The sequence below is a fragment of the Carlito syrichta genome, unplaced genomic scaffold (genome assembly GCF_000164805.1).
Source record: "Carlito syrichta isolate Samal-C Ts95f unplaced genomic scaffold, Tarsius_syrichta-2.0.1 Scaffold116229, whole genome shotgun sequence".
Taxonomy (NCBI): Eukaryota; Metazoa; Chordata; class Mammalia; order Primates; family Tarsiidae; genus Carlito; species Carlito syrichta.
Genome location: NW_007060325.1, coordinates 274,791 through 293,654, shown reverse-complemented (window position 1 = coordinate 293,654; position 18,864 = coordinate 274,791). Strand labels below are relative to the sequence as shown.

The 18,864-nt window shown below is 39.7% G+C and overlaps 1 protein-coding gene across 5 annotated transcripts in view; it reads right to left on the bottom strand.

Moving 5' to 3' along the window:
* The window catches only part of MIA3 (MIA family member 3, ER export factor), a 53,466-nt gene that overhangs the window by 21,119 nt on the left and 13,483 nt on the right, over window positions 1-18,864 (bottom strand). For 3 of the 5 annotated variants that reach the window (XM_008074215.1, XM_021706880.1, XM_008074222.2), the window contains exons 4-5: window positions 18,276-18,437; window positions 15,073-15,209 (exon numbers count right to left, since the gene is read on the bottom strand). In XM_008074215.1, coding sequence (XP_008072406.1) covers window positions 15,073-15,209; window positions 18,276-18,437 — 299 coding nt within the window. Of the gene's footprint in view, window positions 1-489; window positions 764-15,072; window positions 15,210-18,275; window positions 18,438-18,864 lie in introns of those variants that run through there. The other 2 variants (XM_021706884.1, XM_021706886.1) reach the window with 1 other exon arrangement.

Here is an 18,864-nt window from a genome sequence, read left to right as displayed (position 1 = left end):
CCCACCGCAGCCTCGACCTGCTGGGCTCCGGCAATCCTTCCGCCTCAGCCTTCCAAGTAGCCGGAATTACAGGCATGAGCTACCACGCCCGGTTGATTTTTTGATTTATTGTAGAGATGAGGTCTCGCTGCCCAGGCGGGTCTCGAACCCGCGGGCTCAGGCCATCCACTCACCTCAGCCTCCCAAAGGCGCGGGATTACAGGCTGAGCCACCGAGCCCGGCTTAGGCTGTGTTTTCATTACGACTGTAGACCAGAACGCGAAAAAGTGCCTTTCACTTCGTAAGTGCTGAATAAAAAAAAAACAAAAAACAAAAAAAAACGAAACCCCAAACGCACTCCCATTCGCTTCTCGAAAGAGCGCAGGAACGTCCTGCTCGGGCCTGACACCCCATTTCCCCTCTGCAGCGTCAGTCAGTGCGCCCTCTCTCTCAGAACTCGTCCACCCGCCTGCCAGTGATGGGGTCCCTCCCTGGAATGGGGACTGTCACCTCCAGCAGCTGGGCTATGAGGGCTGCGTAGAGCACCGACAGGGGTCCCAGGAGCTCCGCGTCCCGCGGGGAAGCAGTGATAGACGGGACAGTGGCAGGTACTGAATCCATTGTGTAGGGACAACCGAGCAGAGGCGACGCTTCCTGCGGAACGGCTCTGGACCCCCGGTCTTTCACGACTTTCTCGTTCGGAAAAGCCCCGGCTCAGGAGGCGGGTACAACCAGTGAACTTCGACTTCTCCGGCGGCGGGTACCTTCCGCCCCTACGCGTCACAGAAGACACGTCATCAGACACTGCCCCTGCGCCGACGTCAGGGCACGTGCCCACGGAGGCCGGGCCCGCGGGGGCGGGGCCAGAGCGGGAGGAACCAACCGTCGAGCAGGGCTGGGCGACGACAGACTAGTGCTGAACGGGAAAATCCACGTAAAAGGAGGGGGGCTCGTTTACCTGTCGCCGGAACTGCGAGAGAAGTGGCAACTTCAAGAGCCCCGGGAGGCCAGGGAGCTACCAGGAGGAGGATTATGAGCGGGGCTGGGAAAAGGACAGGCCTTTTCGTGCAGTCCGGAAGCTGGACCTTCCAGTCACAGCGTGCTGAGACACCCGGCACCTGCCCTAAATGTGCATCCAGGAGAAGAGCTGCCTTTCCCACTTCGCTCGGAAAAAACCCCGCTCAGATCGGGCCGCCGCCTCCTAGCCTTTTTTCCCCTGCCCACTCCAGGGCTCTTCTCACTCTCCCGCTTCCTGACCTCGAATAGCCCACGCTGTCTCACATTCTTGCTGTCACCCTATTAAAAGGCCTTATCCTAAGGAGTCATCGTGTCATTATCACCCCATGCCAACGAGTTCAATTCTGGATCCTGCTTTTATTGTTTTTTTTAATAAACAGTAGTCTTCCCATGTTGTTCAGGCTGAACTCGAACTCATGGGATCAAGCGATCTTCCCTAGTAGTTGGTACTACACGTGCGCGACCCATTAAGGTCACAGGGCTTGTGGAAAAAGGCAAGGATAAAGAAAGATATGGAGATCACATTCTAAAAGTTGAAGAAACTGAGGACATTTATTCTGCTGGGGAGGGGTAAGGGTATCTCGAGTTGAATATAAATTTAGTTCAGTGGAACAAAGCATGAATAAGCAGGAAAACCCTGAAAAATAAGAGCGATGAAGGGTGCAGTGAGAGAGGAAGGCAGGCTCTTTAATTACAGCCCGACCACCGGACAAAATAGAAAATCCAGAAATAGACCCAACTGCATTGGAAATCTGGGATACAAGACAGCTGGGGAAAAAACAGACTTTTTAATAAGTAGTATTGGCATATCTAAACAATCATATCGAAAATGACTGAATCTTTTCATTATTCTCAAGGATAAGTTCCAAGTGAATCAGAAACCTGAGTGTAAGAGGTGAAAATAAATCCACGTAAAGGGAGGCGGGGATAGTTTACCTGTCGCAGGAACTGCGAGATAAGTGGCAACTTAAAGAGCTCGGGGAGGCTCTTAGGAAAAATTGGGTGAATTTTTCTATGTATTATAGGTGGGAAAGATCTTCCTAATTATGCCTCAATATCAAGAAGCAACAAAGGAAAAGATCTGTAAAGTTAACTACTTAGAAGTCTTAAAACTTGCTTAGCCCCCCGCCTAATAGAAATTGCAAAATAAGCAAAGTCTGACAATGACAACCGGAGGGGAAAAAGACACTGGTAACATAATATATTTAATCCTTTGTAACATATTACAAAGGATTAAAATTTCTAAAATATAAAGAGCTTGACAAATAAGATAAAAATGGCCAGCAAAATTATTTTCTTGAATGGGCTGAATAAATAAATATATCTCAAGAAAAGAAATGAAAATAGCTTATAAGCATATGGAAACATGCTCTGCCTCTCCCATAATAAAAGAAATACAAATTATCCTACACTGAGATATCATTTCTCATTTATCTTGACAAGATCCAAACATTTGACAACATACTCTGTTGGTGAGAGAATGTTGGAAAAACAAGGACTATCATACATTGTTGATCATTGTACAAAACGATACAGCCATTATGAATGAGAATTTGGCAATGTCTAAATAACTTGTATACTGATCTACCAACCCAACAATCCCATTTCTAAAAATCTATCTTAAGATTACTGTGATGCAACAAGAAATGCTGAAAAGATAGATGTTTAAAACTGTAATATTTCAGCATTATTTAGAAAAGACTGGAAACAACCAAACTGTCCTTTAATAAAAGAGATGTTGAATGAACCAAAATATACTATTAAGGTATTAAAAAAAATAATTTTATATACTACTAGAGTATGCATTTAAAAACAGGATGGAGAAAAGTATTTATAGAACACTACTTTTACCTAAGAAAGTAAGGAAAGACAAATATTAAGCTTTGAAGTAAAACTGACATACGATAAATTACATTTATTTATTTACAAGGTCTTGCTATATTGCCTAGGCTGCTCTCAAACTTCTGGGCTTAAGCAATCCTCCCACCTTGACCTCTCCCAAGGTATTGGGATTACAGTTGTGAGGCACCATGCCAAAACAAATTACATATTTAAGGTGCACAATTTGATAAGTTTGGGCATATAAATATTCCTGTGAATTCATCATCATAATCAAGACAATGAACATATCCTTCACCTTCCGCCTCCCACCTCCTCATCCCCTTGCTAATCTCATCTCCTGTCACTTTTCACCCCTCTCTGCTCTCAAGCAGAACTTCTGTCATGATAGTTTGCATTTCCTAATGCTGAAAATGTATGTAGTAATATATGATATATTCTACCTTCTCTGGCTTCTCTCATTCAGCATAATTCGAGATTAATCCACATCGCTGCATGTATCTATAACATTGCATTTCTTTTTATTGCTCAGTAGTATTTCATTGTATGGGTATGCCACAATTTTTTTTATCTGTCACCTATTGTCACCTTTGCCTAACTCAAATTCAACAAAAATTTTTCTCTCATTTTTTTCCTAGAAGTTTTAAAAAATTTTTTCTCTCATTTTTTCCCTAAAGTTTAATTGTTTGGGGTTTTACATTTAGGCCTATAACCCATTTTCAGTTAAATTATATGATGTAAGGTATGAATCAATTTTTTGCATATAGATATCCAATAGTACCATTTGTTGAAAAGACTTTCCTTTCTCCACTTGTCTTTCCTACTTTGTCAGAAGCCCATTGCCATATATGTGTGGAACTATTTCTGGATTTTCTGTTCTGTTCCAATGGTCTATTTGTTTGCTGTCCTAATTATGGCAGCTTTATATTAAGTCTTAAAATTGGGTAATGGTAAGTCTTTTGCATTATCCATATGAATTATAAAATCAGTTTGTCATTTTCTACAAAAAAGAAATCCTGATTGGGGTTATGTTGATTCTAGTGACCAAACTGAGGAGAACTGACAGTTTAACGATATATTTAAACGTCTGCTGACTTCTGAATGAGATATATTTCTCCATATATTTAGGACTTAGTTGTTATCAGCAATATTTTATAGTTTTCAATGTATATGTCTTACACATTTTTTTGGCAGGTTTATCCTTAAGTACTTCTTTTTTTATACTATTGTACATGGAAATTTTAAATTTCAATTTCCTTTAGGATTTTTTCTTTTGTGCCTACTTTATGTAGGCAAATTACTATGTGTCGAGGGGTTGGTCTTCTCATTTGATGTCTTCTGGGGGCTTTCTGTGTCTCTTGTGTTTGGCTGGTCACATCTCTGGTGAGATGGGGAAGTTTTCTTGGATTACTTCCTGGAATACTTGCTCCAAGTTGTACTCCATTTCCCTTTCTTCTTCTGGGATACCAGTCAGGCATAGGTTCAGCCTCTTGATATAATCGCACATCTCTTATAGGCTTTGTTCTTTCTTTCTGAGTCTTCTTTCTATGTTTTTTATAGATCAGGTTAATCCCATGTTCTGGTCTTCAAGTTCTGAGATTCTTTCTTCAGTTAGATTAATTCTGCTTTCCATGCTTGTCATCTTGTTATTTATTCCTGGATGAAATTTTTTATTGCCAAAATCTCTGTTACAAGTTCTTTCAGTTTTGCATCTTGTCTTTCTTGAGTCCTATTCACTCTTTCCATCCATTCCCTAATTCTTGGCATATTCTGGGGACAGTCGTTGGTGACTTCCATTGTTTGGGTACCAAATCTGATTTTTCAAGAGTTTTGTCTTTGGTACACTTGAAATTGTCTGAAGTCTTCCTTTGGCTTTTCCTCATTTGTGATAGATCTCTTGTTTTTCTCTTTAGTTCTGTTATTCAGTGTCAGTGGGAGAGGCTTTCCCTTCTGACGTTTGCTTAGACCTCTATTCTTCCCTGATCCGGGCTCTGGATTTGTTCTGTTTTGAAATAGGATGGTGGATGGGAAGCTCTGCTGTCTCTTATAGTTTTCAAAATTCGAATAAAGTGGGGGATGGGGCACTAGGAATCAGATACTACTTGCAAATTAAAATGTTCACTTATTGTGGTGTGTGTTCCCTAAGCCCCACTCCCCACTACCACTCTATATGACGATGCAAAGCAGAAACCAATGCAAAAGCAATTGAACACACACACACACACTCTAAAACAAACTGGCATAACAACAAAGCTAGACAAAACAATAAGCAACAAAAAGACCCCCAAGAAAACTAAACACACACACACACACATGCCTAGCACAAAGTGAATAGAGAAGAAAAACAGAAAGACTGAAGGAAAAAAAAACGGGGGGGGGGATTCAGGTCAAACCCTCACATATCTATTGACATAGCCCTTAAACTATAAAAATGAATATAAAAAAGACCTAGAACAAAAGAACAAAAACCAACAACCACAACAAAATCAAAAGATAAACACTCAATCATTCACATACACACCTAAACAGAAACGACAAATAAAAGAAGAAAGAAACCGAAAAAGAAAAGAAAAAATAAATTTTTGGGGGGGGATGCAGATCAAACCCTCACATACACATTCATGCACAAAGGAAAAATATATTAAAAATAGATGAACTAACAAGCAGTCAAAACATTTTTTTAATTAAAAAATAATTGAAAATTTAAAAAACAAAAACCAACCAAACAACAAAAAAGAAACCTGTCCTCTTGTGGCAGCCTCTATAATTGTTCCTCTAATCAGGTCTCTCCTGCAGAGCCACCTCTTTCACTCCCTCCTCTGGAAGGAAGCTGGGAAGGAGGAGGGACAGTGGAGGTGGGTGGGGCTGCAAGCCTCCCCTCCCATTCTTGTATGGTCAGGGAGATCTCTGGTGGGGAGATAGGAGACTGTCTCTTCCCCAGATATGTACTCTCACTGGGGTGCCACAGCCAGGCCTATCCTGGAATGGAGCTTTCCTATTGCGACTGATGTCCAAGCTCCACCTGAGTTTGTCCCTCTCAGTCATGACCCAGCTGTGTGGGTCTGACATTCAGAGGATTGCTGGGAAGGAGGGGGGGCTTGGGTCAGCCGGGGACTCACCACTGATCTCTTTGGAGTTCCTCCTCCTCCTTTTCTGGCCACACCCTTTGTCCCACAGCTGGATCAGGGGAGGGGGTGGGGCGCCTGGAACTCAGCACTCTCAGGTCCCTCTTAAATTTGTGCTCTCAGGATATTCCCTTTGGGTCACAATCAAGCCCTGAGTAGTTGATCCGCCAGTCACAGAGATCAGTTCTGTTGGTCCTTGGTGATCAAATCGAAGCACTTTCCTGCCCCACCTTCAGCCCCTTCTAGCGCCCTGCCAGGTGCTGAAGTGATGAGGCAAAACCCTGAGCAGTCTCTCTCCTGCTTCAATGGTGTGAGAGCCTTCAATTTCCAATTGTTCATTGTTCATGTAGAAATACAATTGCCTTTAGATGTAAATCTTTATCTAATAACCTTACTAAAGCCATTTATTACTTCTAGTAGCTTTTTGGTAGGTCTCACCAGATTTTAAGCATATACCTTAATGTAGTCTGCAAATAAAAACAATTTTACTTCTTCCTTCCCAATCTGGATGCATTTTATTACCTTTTCTTGCCTTAGTGCACTGGCTATTGCCTTACTATACCCCAGTACAATGTTGAATAGATGTGATGAGAGTGGACATCCTTGTTTCACTTTTGATTTTTGGGACAAAGCATTTAATCATTCACTGTTAAATATGTTAGCTTTAAGTTTTTTATGGAGGCTATTTTAAGTTTCCTTCAATTCCTAGTTTGTTGATATATTTGGGTTTTTTTTTACATCAGTAATTAGATTGTTATTCGAGTGCTTTTTCTGTGTCTCTTGAACTGAATATTTGGACTGTCTTAACTAAGTATATCAATATGGCGAATTACATTGGTTGATTTTCTTTTATTCATTTATTTATTTTCTGAGCCAGTGTCCCACTCTGTCACCCAGGCTACTGTATAGCGGCATGATCACATATCACTGCAGCCTCAAAACTCCTGGGCTCAAGTGATCTTCCAGCCTCCGCTTCCCTGTAGCTGGGTCTGTAGGCATGCACCACCATGCCTGGCCAATTAAAAAAAAATTTTTTTTTTTGTAGAGACTAGGTCTCACTATGTTGCCCAAGTTGTTCTCAAACTTTTGGGCTCAAGCAATCTTCCTGCCTTGGCCTCCCAAAGTGCTGGGATTACAGGTGAGCTACTGTACCCAGCCTCCATTGGTTTTCAAATGTTAAATGAACCTTGCATTCTTGGGATAAATCTTATTTTGTAATGGTATATTTTCCTTTTTAAATATTGTTGGATTTGATTTGCTAAAATTTTGTTAGAATTTTGTACCTATATTCATGAGAGATACTGGATATTGGTCTGTGATTTTCTTTTCTTATTTGTGTTTGTCTTATTTTGCTATCAGGGTAACACTGACTGTATAAATTGATTGGGAGGTATTTTCTGCTCTTCAAGTTTCTAGAAGAATTTGTGTAGAATTGGCATTATTTCATTTGTATAGGTTTAAGAGAATTTGCCAGTAAAGCCATCTGGGTCTGAGGTTTTCGTTGCAGAAAAGTTAACTACAAATGCAATTTCTTTAATAGTTATAAGGTTATTGAGGTTATCTGTTTCTCTTTGGAGAGCTTTCGCAGTTTGTGTCTTAGAAGGAATTTCTTCATTTCATCTAAATTGTCAAGTTAATTGACATAAGCTGTTCATAAAATTCTTTGTTTTCATTCTAACATCTGAAGAATCTGTAGTGATGTCCCTTTTTATTTGCTGATATTGACAACCTATAGCTCCTCTCTTTTTTCCTAATCACTTTGGAATAGGTAAATCAATTTTCTTCATCTCAAAGAACCAGCTTTTGGCTTCATTGATTTTCTGTTTTCTTTTTCTTTTTTTTTTTTTCAGTTGGAGTCTCACTCTGTCGCCCAGACTGGAGTGCAGTGGCCGCTCCCGGCCACCACAGCCTCGACCTGCTGGGCTCCGGCGATTCTTCCGCATCAGCCTTCCAAGTACCTGTAACTACAGGCGCACACTACCATGCCCAGCTAATTTTTTGATTTATTGTAGACATGAGGTCTCACCAAGTTGCCCAGGCGGGTCTCGAACCCACTCACCTCAGCTTCCCAAAGTGCAGGATTACAGGCTGAGCCACCAAGCCTGGCTTCTATTTTTTTTTTTGTTTTCTACTGCATTGATTTATGCTTTTATCTTTATTATTTCTTTTTTTCTGCTTACCTGGGGATTAGTCCAATTTTCTTTTTCTTATAGCTTATGGTGGAAACCAAGGCCACTAATTTGAGAGCTTTCTTTTTCTTTAATATAGGTAGTGCTATAAATTTCCCAGTAGTTCTTTAGTGACATTGTACAGGTTTAATGTGTTGTGTTTTTATTTTCATTCAGCCCGGAATACTAATTTCCTTTTATTTCTTTAACTCATAAGTTATTTCAAAGTGTGTTATTTAGTTTCCAAATATTTGGAGATTTTCCAGGTCTCTCTATGATTCATTTCTAATTTAATTATATTGTGGCCACAGAACATACTCTGTATGCCTTGAGTACTTCTATATTTATTAATACTTGTTTATGGCCCAGAATATCATTTATCTTGGTAACTGTTCCATGAGCACTAAAAGGAATACGAATTCTGATCTTCTTGGGTAGGGTGTTCTATAAATGTTAATAAGGTCAAGCTGGTTGATGATGCTGTATACACCTTCTAGATCCTTAATGATTTTCTAATTGTTCTGTCAGTTATTAAGAGAGGTACTGAAATCCTCAATTATAATTGTAAAATGTATCTGTTTTTCCTTGTAGTTCTATTAATTGTAGTTTCATGTATTTTGAAGGTCTACTACTGGGAGCACAAACATGTAGGTTATTCCTGGCCCTGTGTCAGGAACCATTCCCTCATATCACTTAGAAAGTTTCTCTGATTTTGAGTAGTTTTGTCACACTCGTGTGCTGATCAATACGGTGATGAATACTCAGAGGGGTCCCTTGAGAGATATCCAGCATTCTCTTTCCATGTAGCTCTCTTCTCCTGCTGCTGTACCCTGTGAACACTAGCCACCTTGAGCTTCCTGGATTCTCAGCATCATTTCCTCAACTCAGGGTTTCCACTGGGCTCTATTTGGGTTCTCCCTTTCTGTGCCATGGCCTAGAAACTCTTAATTCAGTAATCTGGGACAAGTGTAGAGTTCATGGCATTTGTTCCTTATCTTCCAGAAATTACTGTCCTTTGTTGCCTGATGTCCAATGTCCTAAAATGTTGTTTCATTTATTTTGTCTTTTTTTTCTATTTAGTTGTTTCAGTTGGGAGGGTAAAGCCAGTACCTATAAAGCTATCATGGCTAGATGTGGAAATTATTTGCTTATTTTTTAATGATAGTAGAGACAGTGAAATTAATTTTAAAAGTTACCTACAGAGGAAGGTAACAATGGGGTGAATGAAACTGGGACAAAAGCTAGAGTTCTCTGAATACATTCTGTTTTACAGATTCACTTTGGATCTTGTAAATATGTTAGGTCATTAGGAAACAAAAATTTTAAAAAGCAATACCTAAAAATTAAAAGCAAAAACAAAACAATTAGCCTAAGTGTACACTAAGATGGTAGAAAGGAATAGTTTCAAACATACACCAGTGGGATACAGCTTAAATACAAAGAACTGCAAAACATTCTTAAAATGTTTTCAGTAACATATTTTTGGTGACAGTGTTAATGTTCATATTTTAGTACTATGGTATAAATATTGTGAAATAAGGTAAACACATAATTTGTTGCTGTCATTGAAAACTAGGATTTATAACACTGAAAAAAGGAAATACAAATGTAGATGAAGTGAAATAAAATTTCTCTAGCATCCTAAATTTTGACTGGAAGAATTCATGTGACATAATGATGAATAATCCCAGTATAAAGACCCACATCTGTCCGGGCGTGGTGACTCCCCCACCCCACCCCCCAATCCCAGTACTCTGAGAGGCCGAGGTGTGCGGATTGCTTGAGGCCAGGAGTTTGAGATCAGCCTGGGGAACATAGAGAGACTGTGTCTCTACAAAAAAATTTAAACATTAGTCAGGCGTGGTAGTGTGTGCCTGTAGTCTCAGTTACTCAAGAGGCTGAGACAAATGGATCGCCTGAGCCTAGGAGGTTGAGGCTGTGGTAAGCTATGATCATGCCATGATCATGCCACTGCACTCTATCCTGGGCAACAGAGTGAGAACCTGACTCAAGGAACAAAACAAAACAAAACACATTTCCTAGCTTTATCCTCTGAAAAGTCCTAGAAGTGATGACCAACTCAAAAGCAATAAGCACTCTTAGTACCCAGAATGTAATCTCTAAATACCATTTCCCATTAAAAGGAACCAGGGCTCTGGGCAGGAAATATCCAAGGTAAGCTTGGAACATACTGTTGCCTAGATCAAGGAAGCAAGGAAGGCAGCAATGACCACTACCACTAGGTATTGTCAAAGGGGTCCAGGAGACAAGCTGAAGAGACTCCCACTAGCCATAAGAGAAACTGATCGTCAATAAGAATAATTACTATTCTTGATTGGATTGAAACACACCAAATATTTTAAAATCAATTACATCATAATGACTCCTAAAAGAGAATTAGAAGAAGCAAATAAACAAACAAACAAAAAAATCCTTTAGGCAACATTGGATAATGCCAGGAAGAAAACTCATTATTTTGAAAACTGTTTAAATAAAAAGAAAGAATCAAATATTTACCCTGCCTTAACTATACAAACCAAATCTCAGTGAAAAGAGGAGTTGATTATAAGTTTCTTTGTAGAAGTGTCTCAGCCTTTAAATGAATATCATCAGACTATCACTATTTTGCAACCTGTAATACATTGACAGATCTAGTCAATGTCACCAATGACTAGTAACATTAAAAAAAAGGGACACCCAGATGTTTAAATGCCTCCTGATGGAAGTACACATCTCCTATTAAGTATTTTTGGCAGGGAAAATTGAATTTGAATTTGACTACTGCATCCAACTGTCAATTCCAAGGAAATATAAAGAACCATAGAAACACATTAAAATATGCCAGGGGAGTGCACTTAGCAAAATTCAGACCATGATGTGCCCTAGAAGCCAAACAAAATTGCTTCTTCAATTAATGCATTGCTACAACAACAATAACAAAAAGAGAAATCTACAGACAAGTAACTGGTATGAGACTTGCCTTCGCATTGAAGGCAACTAGAAAACTGGACATTGTATATGAAAAACTGTGTTTTTCATATAGAAAGCAACAGGCAGCATACAGCTGTGACCTCTGAGAGAAGGGAAACAAGTAAGTGAGCCCTAGGACCACTCAGCTTTCTACCTGGGGGTACTTTCTTGACCTCAGTGCAAGGAGGGGGCATGCAAGCTAAGTATGCCTATCTTGCTGAACAGGCAGAGATCACAGGAAAGGTACCAGGGAATATGCAGGAAAGGTATCAGAAAGTTGGACGCTACAAACAACAGGAGCTTCAGACATCTGCAAGTAGGTCTCCTTCAGCCTCAGGCTGAATTCTAAACAGCACCTGTGTAGGGTAAGATTCCTTGAGGATAGGCAAAGAACAACCATAAGCTAAACAATCCCCAGAGTTGACACAGGGCTGGGAGACATCCGTATTCCAGCTAGTCAGAGGGAAATGACACACAAAAACGTATGGCCGATAAGCACATGAGTGCTCAATATCATTAATTATCAGGAAATACAACTAAAACCACAAAGACATACTTACTAGAATAACTGATAATACCACATATTACAGAAGATAAGGCCACGTGAAAGTCTCATTAATTGCTGGTGGAAGTATAAAATGGTACATTTATTTTTGGGAGCTGTTTGGAAGCTTCTTGTAAGATAAAATATAAACATACCATATGACTCAACAATTTTTCTCCCAGGTATAAGTCCATTTATAATGTCATATATATGAAATTTGACAAAAGGAAAGACTAATCTATAGTGAAAAAAAGTTTTATCAGTGGTTGCCTGGAGCAGGTGATGAGGGAGCTACACTGAGAAAAGGTATATGAGGGGACTTTTCTGAATGAAGAAAATATTCTATATCTTGATTATGGTTGCTTTTACATGGGTAAATACATTTGTTAAAACTCACTGAGTTGTATTCCTTATGGTATGTAATTAATATCCAACTAAAGTTGACTTAAGATACATGTCAACATATTGCAACATTTGGATCTCAACAAGATCCCAATCTGTACAAGAGCAATTTTTAAAAGAATGCTGTTTGTACACTATGAATATATTTAATACCACTTAACTGAACACTTAAAAATGGTTAGGGTAGTACATTTTATATTATGTGCCAATATGTACAGGGCACTGTATTAGGAATAAAAGATTCTAAGAGTTATAAAGCATAATTCTAATGTTTGAAAGGTTTTAAAAAGGGGCTTATCAGATAAATGTGAAAATTGGAGAATACAGGGTGATATTAAAAACTGTTGAGTAATGGTCCCATGGGTTCCCTGCTTTTCTATATTTAAAATTTTCCAGAATAAAATGCTAAAAAAAATGAAGACATAACTTCAAATGTTTAAAGGATTACTATGTAAAAAGAGAATTGGATTCCAGAAAGAAAATCACGTGAAGAAAAATTTGGAATCAGTATAAAAATGAACTAGCCAACAGAGGAATGTGTAGCCTTGTAAAGTAGGTGGCTCACACTAGGAATTATTGATTCACAGGTCTCAAAGTGTCAGGGCTAGAGTAGAGGAAATTACTGCAATTAGTAAGATATTAGACTAGAAGTCTTCTAAGATCTCTTCCAAGCATAAGATTCTTATAGCTATTGATCAATTATTGATCTATAAATCTGAACTCTGGTGCAGTTTTCCCAATAAAACCAATGCTCCATTACTCCCCAGCCCTATCGAATACGTATTCTATATGACTTGACACTTCACATAAATTGTTTCATATATTCTCCATTTTCTCCAATTTTCACATATATTTGATAAGCCCTTTTCTTAAGGCTTTCAAACATCAGAATTATGCTTTATACCTCTTGGAATCTTTTATTCCTAATACAAAGTCCTGTACATATTGGTCCATCAAAATGCTCTTTTGACAATCTCTTTCAAGTCAGCATCTTATAACACTGCACCCTTTTATCTTGTGATTCATGTCTGTCTTCCCCCATCACTCCCCAGTCACAGATTATATCCTACACCGCACCTATATCCCCCAACCCACACCTAGAAGAGGGCTCTGTGCACATCTAGAAATACAATGAATAAAGTCCGACATCTGAAAGCTGTCAAATTTTTCAGGTGATGATGATTCATTCTGATAATCAAATTATGGATTCCAAGACTACCTTAATCAATGAAAATTTCACTATTCTAACTGTTCAGATCTTAAATGCCTTCATCCAGGTGGCTGGCATCACCATGACTATGGAGAAAACTGAAAAACTGTTTTTTCCCCCATCTTTCCAATTCTGGTGGCCTTTCTCCTAAATTAACCAGATAGTCAAGGTGTTTGTACACCCTCTGACCATCTAAAGATAATTAGGCAGAGGACAAGAGTCTACAAAATACCAAGTGCTGCACCAGACACTTGACATCATCACATCATATAATTCTTACAATCGAAATAGGTATTGTCTACATTTTTCAGATGAGGAAGCTGAGGTTCAAAGTTTAGTAAATTGCCCACACTTCTAAATGATGGCTTTGGAATTTGAAAGATTGGCCAACACCTATGTATTTTACAGAACAACAAAAACAAAATCCCTCTTTCAAACACAAGTCTTGAAATAACAGAACCCAGAGGAAACTAATTTTGTTGAGAAGGATATTTTCTCCATAGCCCTAATGGCAACTTGGCCTTCAACTTCTGAAAGCTTTGATTTATTAAGAAACAAAAGGTCCAATTTCAACAATACCACAAGGGGGAGCTATGTCCTAAAAAGCTTAAATAAGCATCTAGACAGATTAAATGTCTCATTTGGATCGTGACTCTCTTTAGAAAGATCAATCTGAATAAATATTCTGCCATAAGTGACTCTTTCTAAGAAACAGATCTGACCAATCCACTTCCTGCTTAAAAGATTCCAAGGATCCCTGCCATCAGTGGTCTGATAACTCATTACAAAGGCACACTACCAGCCGGGCATGGTGGCTCATGCCTATATTCCCAGCACTTTGGAAGGCCGAGGTGAGAGGATTGTCTGAGCTCACGGGTTCGAGATCAGCTTGGGCAACTTGGCAAGACCTCATCTCTATAATAAAGCAAGAAAAAATAGCCAGGCGTGATGGCACATGCCTGTAGTTCCAGCTATTTGGAAGGCCGAGGTGGAAGGATCAACTGAGCCCAGCAGGTCAAGGCTGCAGTGGCTGTGAGTGTGCCACTGCACTCCAGCCTGAGCGACAGAGTGAGACTCCAACTCAAAAAAAAAAAAAAAAAATGAACTAGTAAATGAGTTCCTCAAAGTTGCATGATACAAGATTGATATATAGAAAGGCACACAACCTCCTTTCTGACTTGCCCCTGCCTCTACCAACAGACCATTTCCTCCTAACTCCACACTTTATCAATACCAACTACTCTGGCTTCCCTGGCTTCCCCAAATAACCTTTCCTTCATGCCTTCACTTCTCTGAATGTGTTATTTCTGCCTGACTGCACACTAGCCCATGTCTTTCTCCCCAAAGCCTTTCTACTCAACAACAAACTACACATCAAGCTTTCATCTGTCCTTAGATACTTCATAAAGCATGTGTCGGCTAACTTCTGACATTGCCTATCACCTTCCCACCACAATGAAACAATTTATGCCATATATTGTTCTGCCATCAGGTAAATAGTTCTCTTCCCAACTGTATCATATTATATTTCAAGTGAATGTCTCTATCTTCCAGCTAGACTGAAAAGTCTGAGGAGAACAACCATATTTCATAGGTGTGCTTATGCTCAACCCAGCATGCAGCAGACCCTCTTCATGTGCTGAACTAAGAACCCATTAAAACTATACACCTGTGGCTCATTTCAGGGGCTCTCTTCAAAGGATAAGGTGTCATTTTCATAAAGACATTTTAAGTTCTTCTTCATCTCGTGCTCAAAATCAACTTAAAAACTGTAATAACCAACATGCTAGGTAAGGAAACTGTATGTATCAAACTTACCATCTTAGTTAAATAAAACATGATTGAATATATGAAAATGATTGCATTTTGCAAAGGTGTAACACTTGCTGGCTCTTCAGCATTTGTCTCTAGTGGCTTTTTTGCATCAGTGGGAGTGCCTTCTGTTGTAACTGGCCCTAGAATTGAGGGGGGAAAAACAGACTATTTATTTTGTGCTTCAGAAGAACTGTTTCTCTTTATTTTATTTTAAATATGTATTGAATACTCACTAAATATTAGACACTGTGTCTGGAATATGCAACTCTAAGATAATTACATAGAGAAAAAACTCAGAATACCAATTAGAGCTACCACACTCTCCCATGATAAAACGAGCAGGTCTCCAGTCCACTCCACTCTCCACTATCCCCTCCATCACCTCTCTGGCAATGCACCTGCTACTGAATGTTGGGAGCCAGCCACGGAGGGCCACTGAGCATTAGGGATCAGGAAGGGCCATTGACCCCGAGACCACTAGGATGCGTTCGGGAGCTGTTGACCCCATTTTCTCTCCCTTTTCTGCCTAGCACTACAGCCAGAAAAAACTCTTGCAAACTTAAGCATATAACTCTGAGACCAGGACGAACACAAACTAACTTCAGAAGCTCAGTGTTCCCATTTTTCCACAGACTGTGGTTTTGGTTTTCATACTACTTACAGTTCAAACTTAGGTCACATCGAGGAGCCTTAGTGTTGGCCACAGGCTTTTTGTATGTGATCTCAAGATTATAGCAATATAAGTTTTGGAAAATAGGTTATAGAAATAAGTTTTTAGGTAACCATTTTGTTAAAAGAATGCGGTCAGCCTACTTCAGGTTGGGCCCACCCCAAACTTTGGACTGGGCCACACTCCATACATCCTAGGTTAGGCTGCCTCAGGTTGTAAGAGTGATTAAGTTTCAATAGGATTGTTTAACTTGGTATTAGTATAAATTAGCATAGAATGAAAAAGTTTTATAGGATAGGTTAGTCATAGATTAAGGTTAGCACTTGTAATGGGTTTTTTAGTTTATCGATTATAGAAACATTGTGCTTTAGGAAGGTATTGTTTCATTGCCTTTGAGGAACATTAACCAAGCAAGAGGAGCAGAAAGACAATTTGGAGTTTGTTCTTCCTCATGCCTGAAGGAACATCTGGTGGGTGGGGGACGCCCCTCATGTCCTGGCATTGTGTTCACATGAAAGACATGTGAGAATGACTTTGCAGAATTTGGGGATAAAAGCCCACTGTAAACCTTCAATAAATGGCTTCTGCTCATCCTGAACAGTAGACCAATCCCTTTCTTTCTCCCCAGTCCCTTTCTTTCTTCTCCCTAGTCGCCTACTCCGTCTCACCTCCAGGAACCTCTGAACCTTGCAGGAGCTGGACTCCTGCACCAGAACAATATTTAATTGTGGGAACTGAGAAAAGCAGAATCTTATGCTTTCTCCATACAGTCATAGTCAACACATATTTATTTAGTGCTGTAAAGCACTGTCTTAGATACTTCCCAAAAAACAATGAGTGAAAAAGAGTGAGTCTCAGGTTGCAGACATGCAGGTGGAATACGCCGATGCTTAGCATAGCATCTGGCACCTGGCAGGTGCTCAATAATTGTTTTTTGAATGGATGAATAAGAGCTACATAAAAGAGAATATGGTAATTGCCAAGAGGGACTAAAGGGAAATGCTTACAGGGTGGGAAACTGGTTCGAAGGCTCTTTGATAGAATTCCAGGCGTACCTAAAAGGATTACATGAGGAAGGAGTAGGGAGGGGATCTCCGTATGAGTTCTATGAGCCTGGGGCAGGTTTGTAAACAGGTAGTAGTCAAACACACCATTAGTGAGAAGCTGGACTAGTTAGTTGCCTTTAAGGTCTTTCTCAACCCTAAGATTCCAATTCCTGTTGGTCTATGAATTTGACCTCTGGTGAGGTTTTCCCAACCATGTCAGTACTTCAGTGCCGAGATGCATGAACAGACATTTGCAAAGATTCATCCATAAAGGTCGTTAATGTCATATTGTGGTGAAACCTAGATTTTCCCTAATCTTGAAAGTTTTTGAGCTAGATACTAACCAGTCTTAATAATGTAAACTCATCTTCAACAAACAGAACCTTTTTGAGTTAAGAGTTCAGAAGTTGGGAGTATTACATAGGAATGTAATGTCTTCTGGAACATGAGAGACATATAAGATGTCACTCCTCAAATTAGCTAAGTTCCTCTTCCTGTGACTTCTCCTGCACTTTGTGTGTGTGTGTGTGTGTGTGTGTGTGTGTGTGTGTGTTGGGAAAGGGGGTGTCCGTCCAGTGCTGCCAAGTCCTGTAGTATGGCACAGTATTGCTATTCCTATGTTTCTAGACCAGAACCTCTAAAAACAAAACAGTAATGACATAATCATGTCGCCATATTGGATAGACAAAATAAGACACTCTGATTCTAATTTACTGTTAAAAATGAGAGTAAGTTATCCAAAAATTACAGAATTGTTGATAACATTTTCAGGATTTGTTTTTTTTTTAAATGCTTTTAAAACTTTTTTTTAAAACAACTTTCTCATCTGCCACTGGATGTTTACTGTGTGCTGCTGAAGTACTCCTGATAAGTGTCAGTCTATACTGGACTATTACATACGACAAGGTTAAATACTCCTGTCTCCTATAAGATTATAGTGTAAATCTACCTGAACCCCTTCACCATATTTTTAAGTTTTCTTTACCATGTCCAGGTAGAAAATGTTTTTTAAAAGAACTGTATTATAATGTATTCTATTTGGGAGAAGGGGGGTGAAGGAGGGGAAAAACAAAATCCGTGAGTTTTAGAGCAGTGCTTTTGCAACTCTAAATTGCATCAGATTAGTCTTCCTTGGAGGGCTGGTTAAATGCAGATTGCTAGTCCCAATCCTAGAGTTCCTGATACTGTTGGTCTGGTTGGAAACTACTGTTTTAGGGCATAGGGGCTTTTAATAATAATATTTTAGATTAAAATAATTTATACAAGCTAGTGATAGCCACGATCTCTGGCCTCTTTCCTATTTTTAAAAATTTTTATCTCCATCTGTCTTAACTCCTGCTTTTCTCCCAATTTGCTCTGGGATCTTTTTTAAAAAAATGTATACATAACTGCATTATTCTCCCCTTGATTTTCTACCTTTGGCAAGAAATCTCCTAGAAGGTTTTCTTTATGATGTCTCCACTTTGTAGAGGGAAATTAGCAAGCTTTACCTGGATTCAAGTCTTTCTCAGTATCCAGTGTCTGTGACACTCCTGAGGCATCCACGTCCCTGGTTGCAGCCTGGTCCAAGTTCATGGGCTCTTCAGGAACCTGTATATTAAGATCTTCCATGTTCTCTTGTGGGAAATTATCTCCGTGTGGTGGTTGCATCTCTATAGAAGGGAAAAACACAGCCTGATGGCATCACCTGCTTGGCTAAGTCCACTGACCACATTCCCTCATCACACAGCTCTAGGGTACCTTGACCTCAGAAACGTGTGGGCTTCCTTGTGTTGCCCTCCTTTAAGCCCACACAAGGAAGATGAGGCACCTCAGAGTTGTACAACCTGTGGAGCACAACTAGGCAGAAAAAGAAAAGTTCCAGTTTCTTTTCTTTCTTTTCTTTTTTTTTTGAGTTGGAGTCTCTGTCGCCCAGGCTGGAGTGCAGTGGCACAATCATGGCTCTCAGCAGCTTCGACCTCCTGAGCTCAGGCAATCCTTCCACCTCAACCTCCTGAGTAGCTAGGACTACAGGCACATACCACCATAGCTGGCTTTTTTTTTTTCCTGTAGAGATGAGGTCTCACTACGTTACCCAGG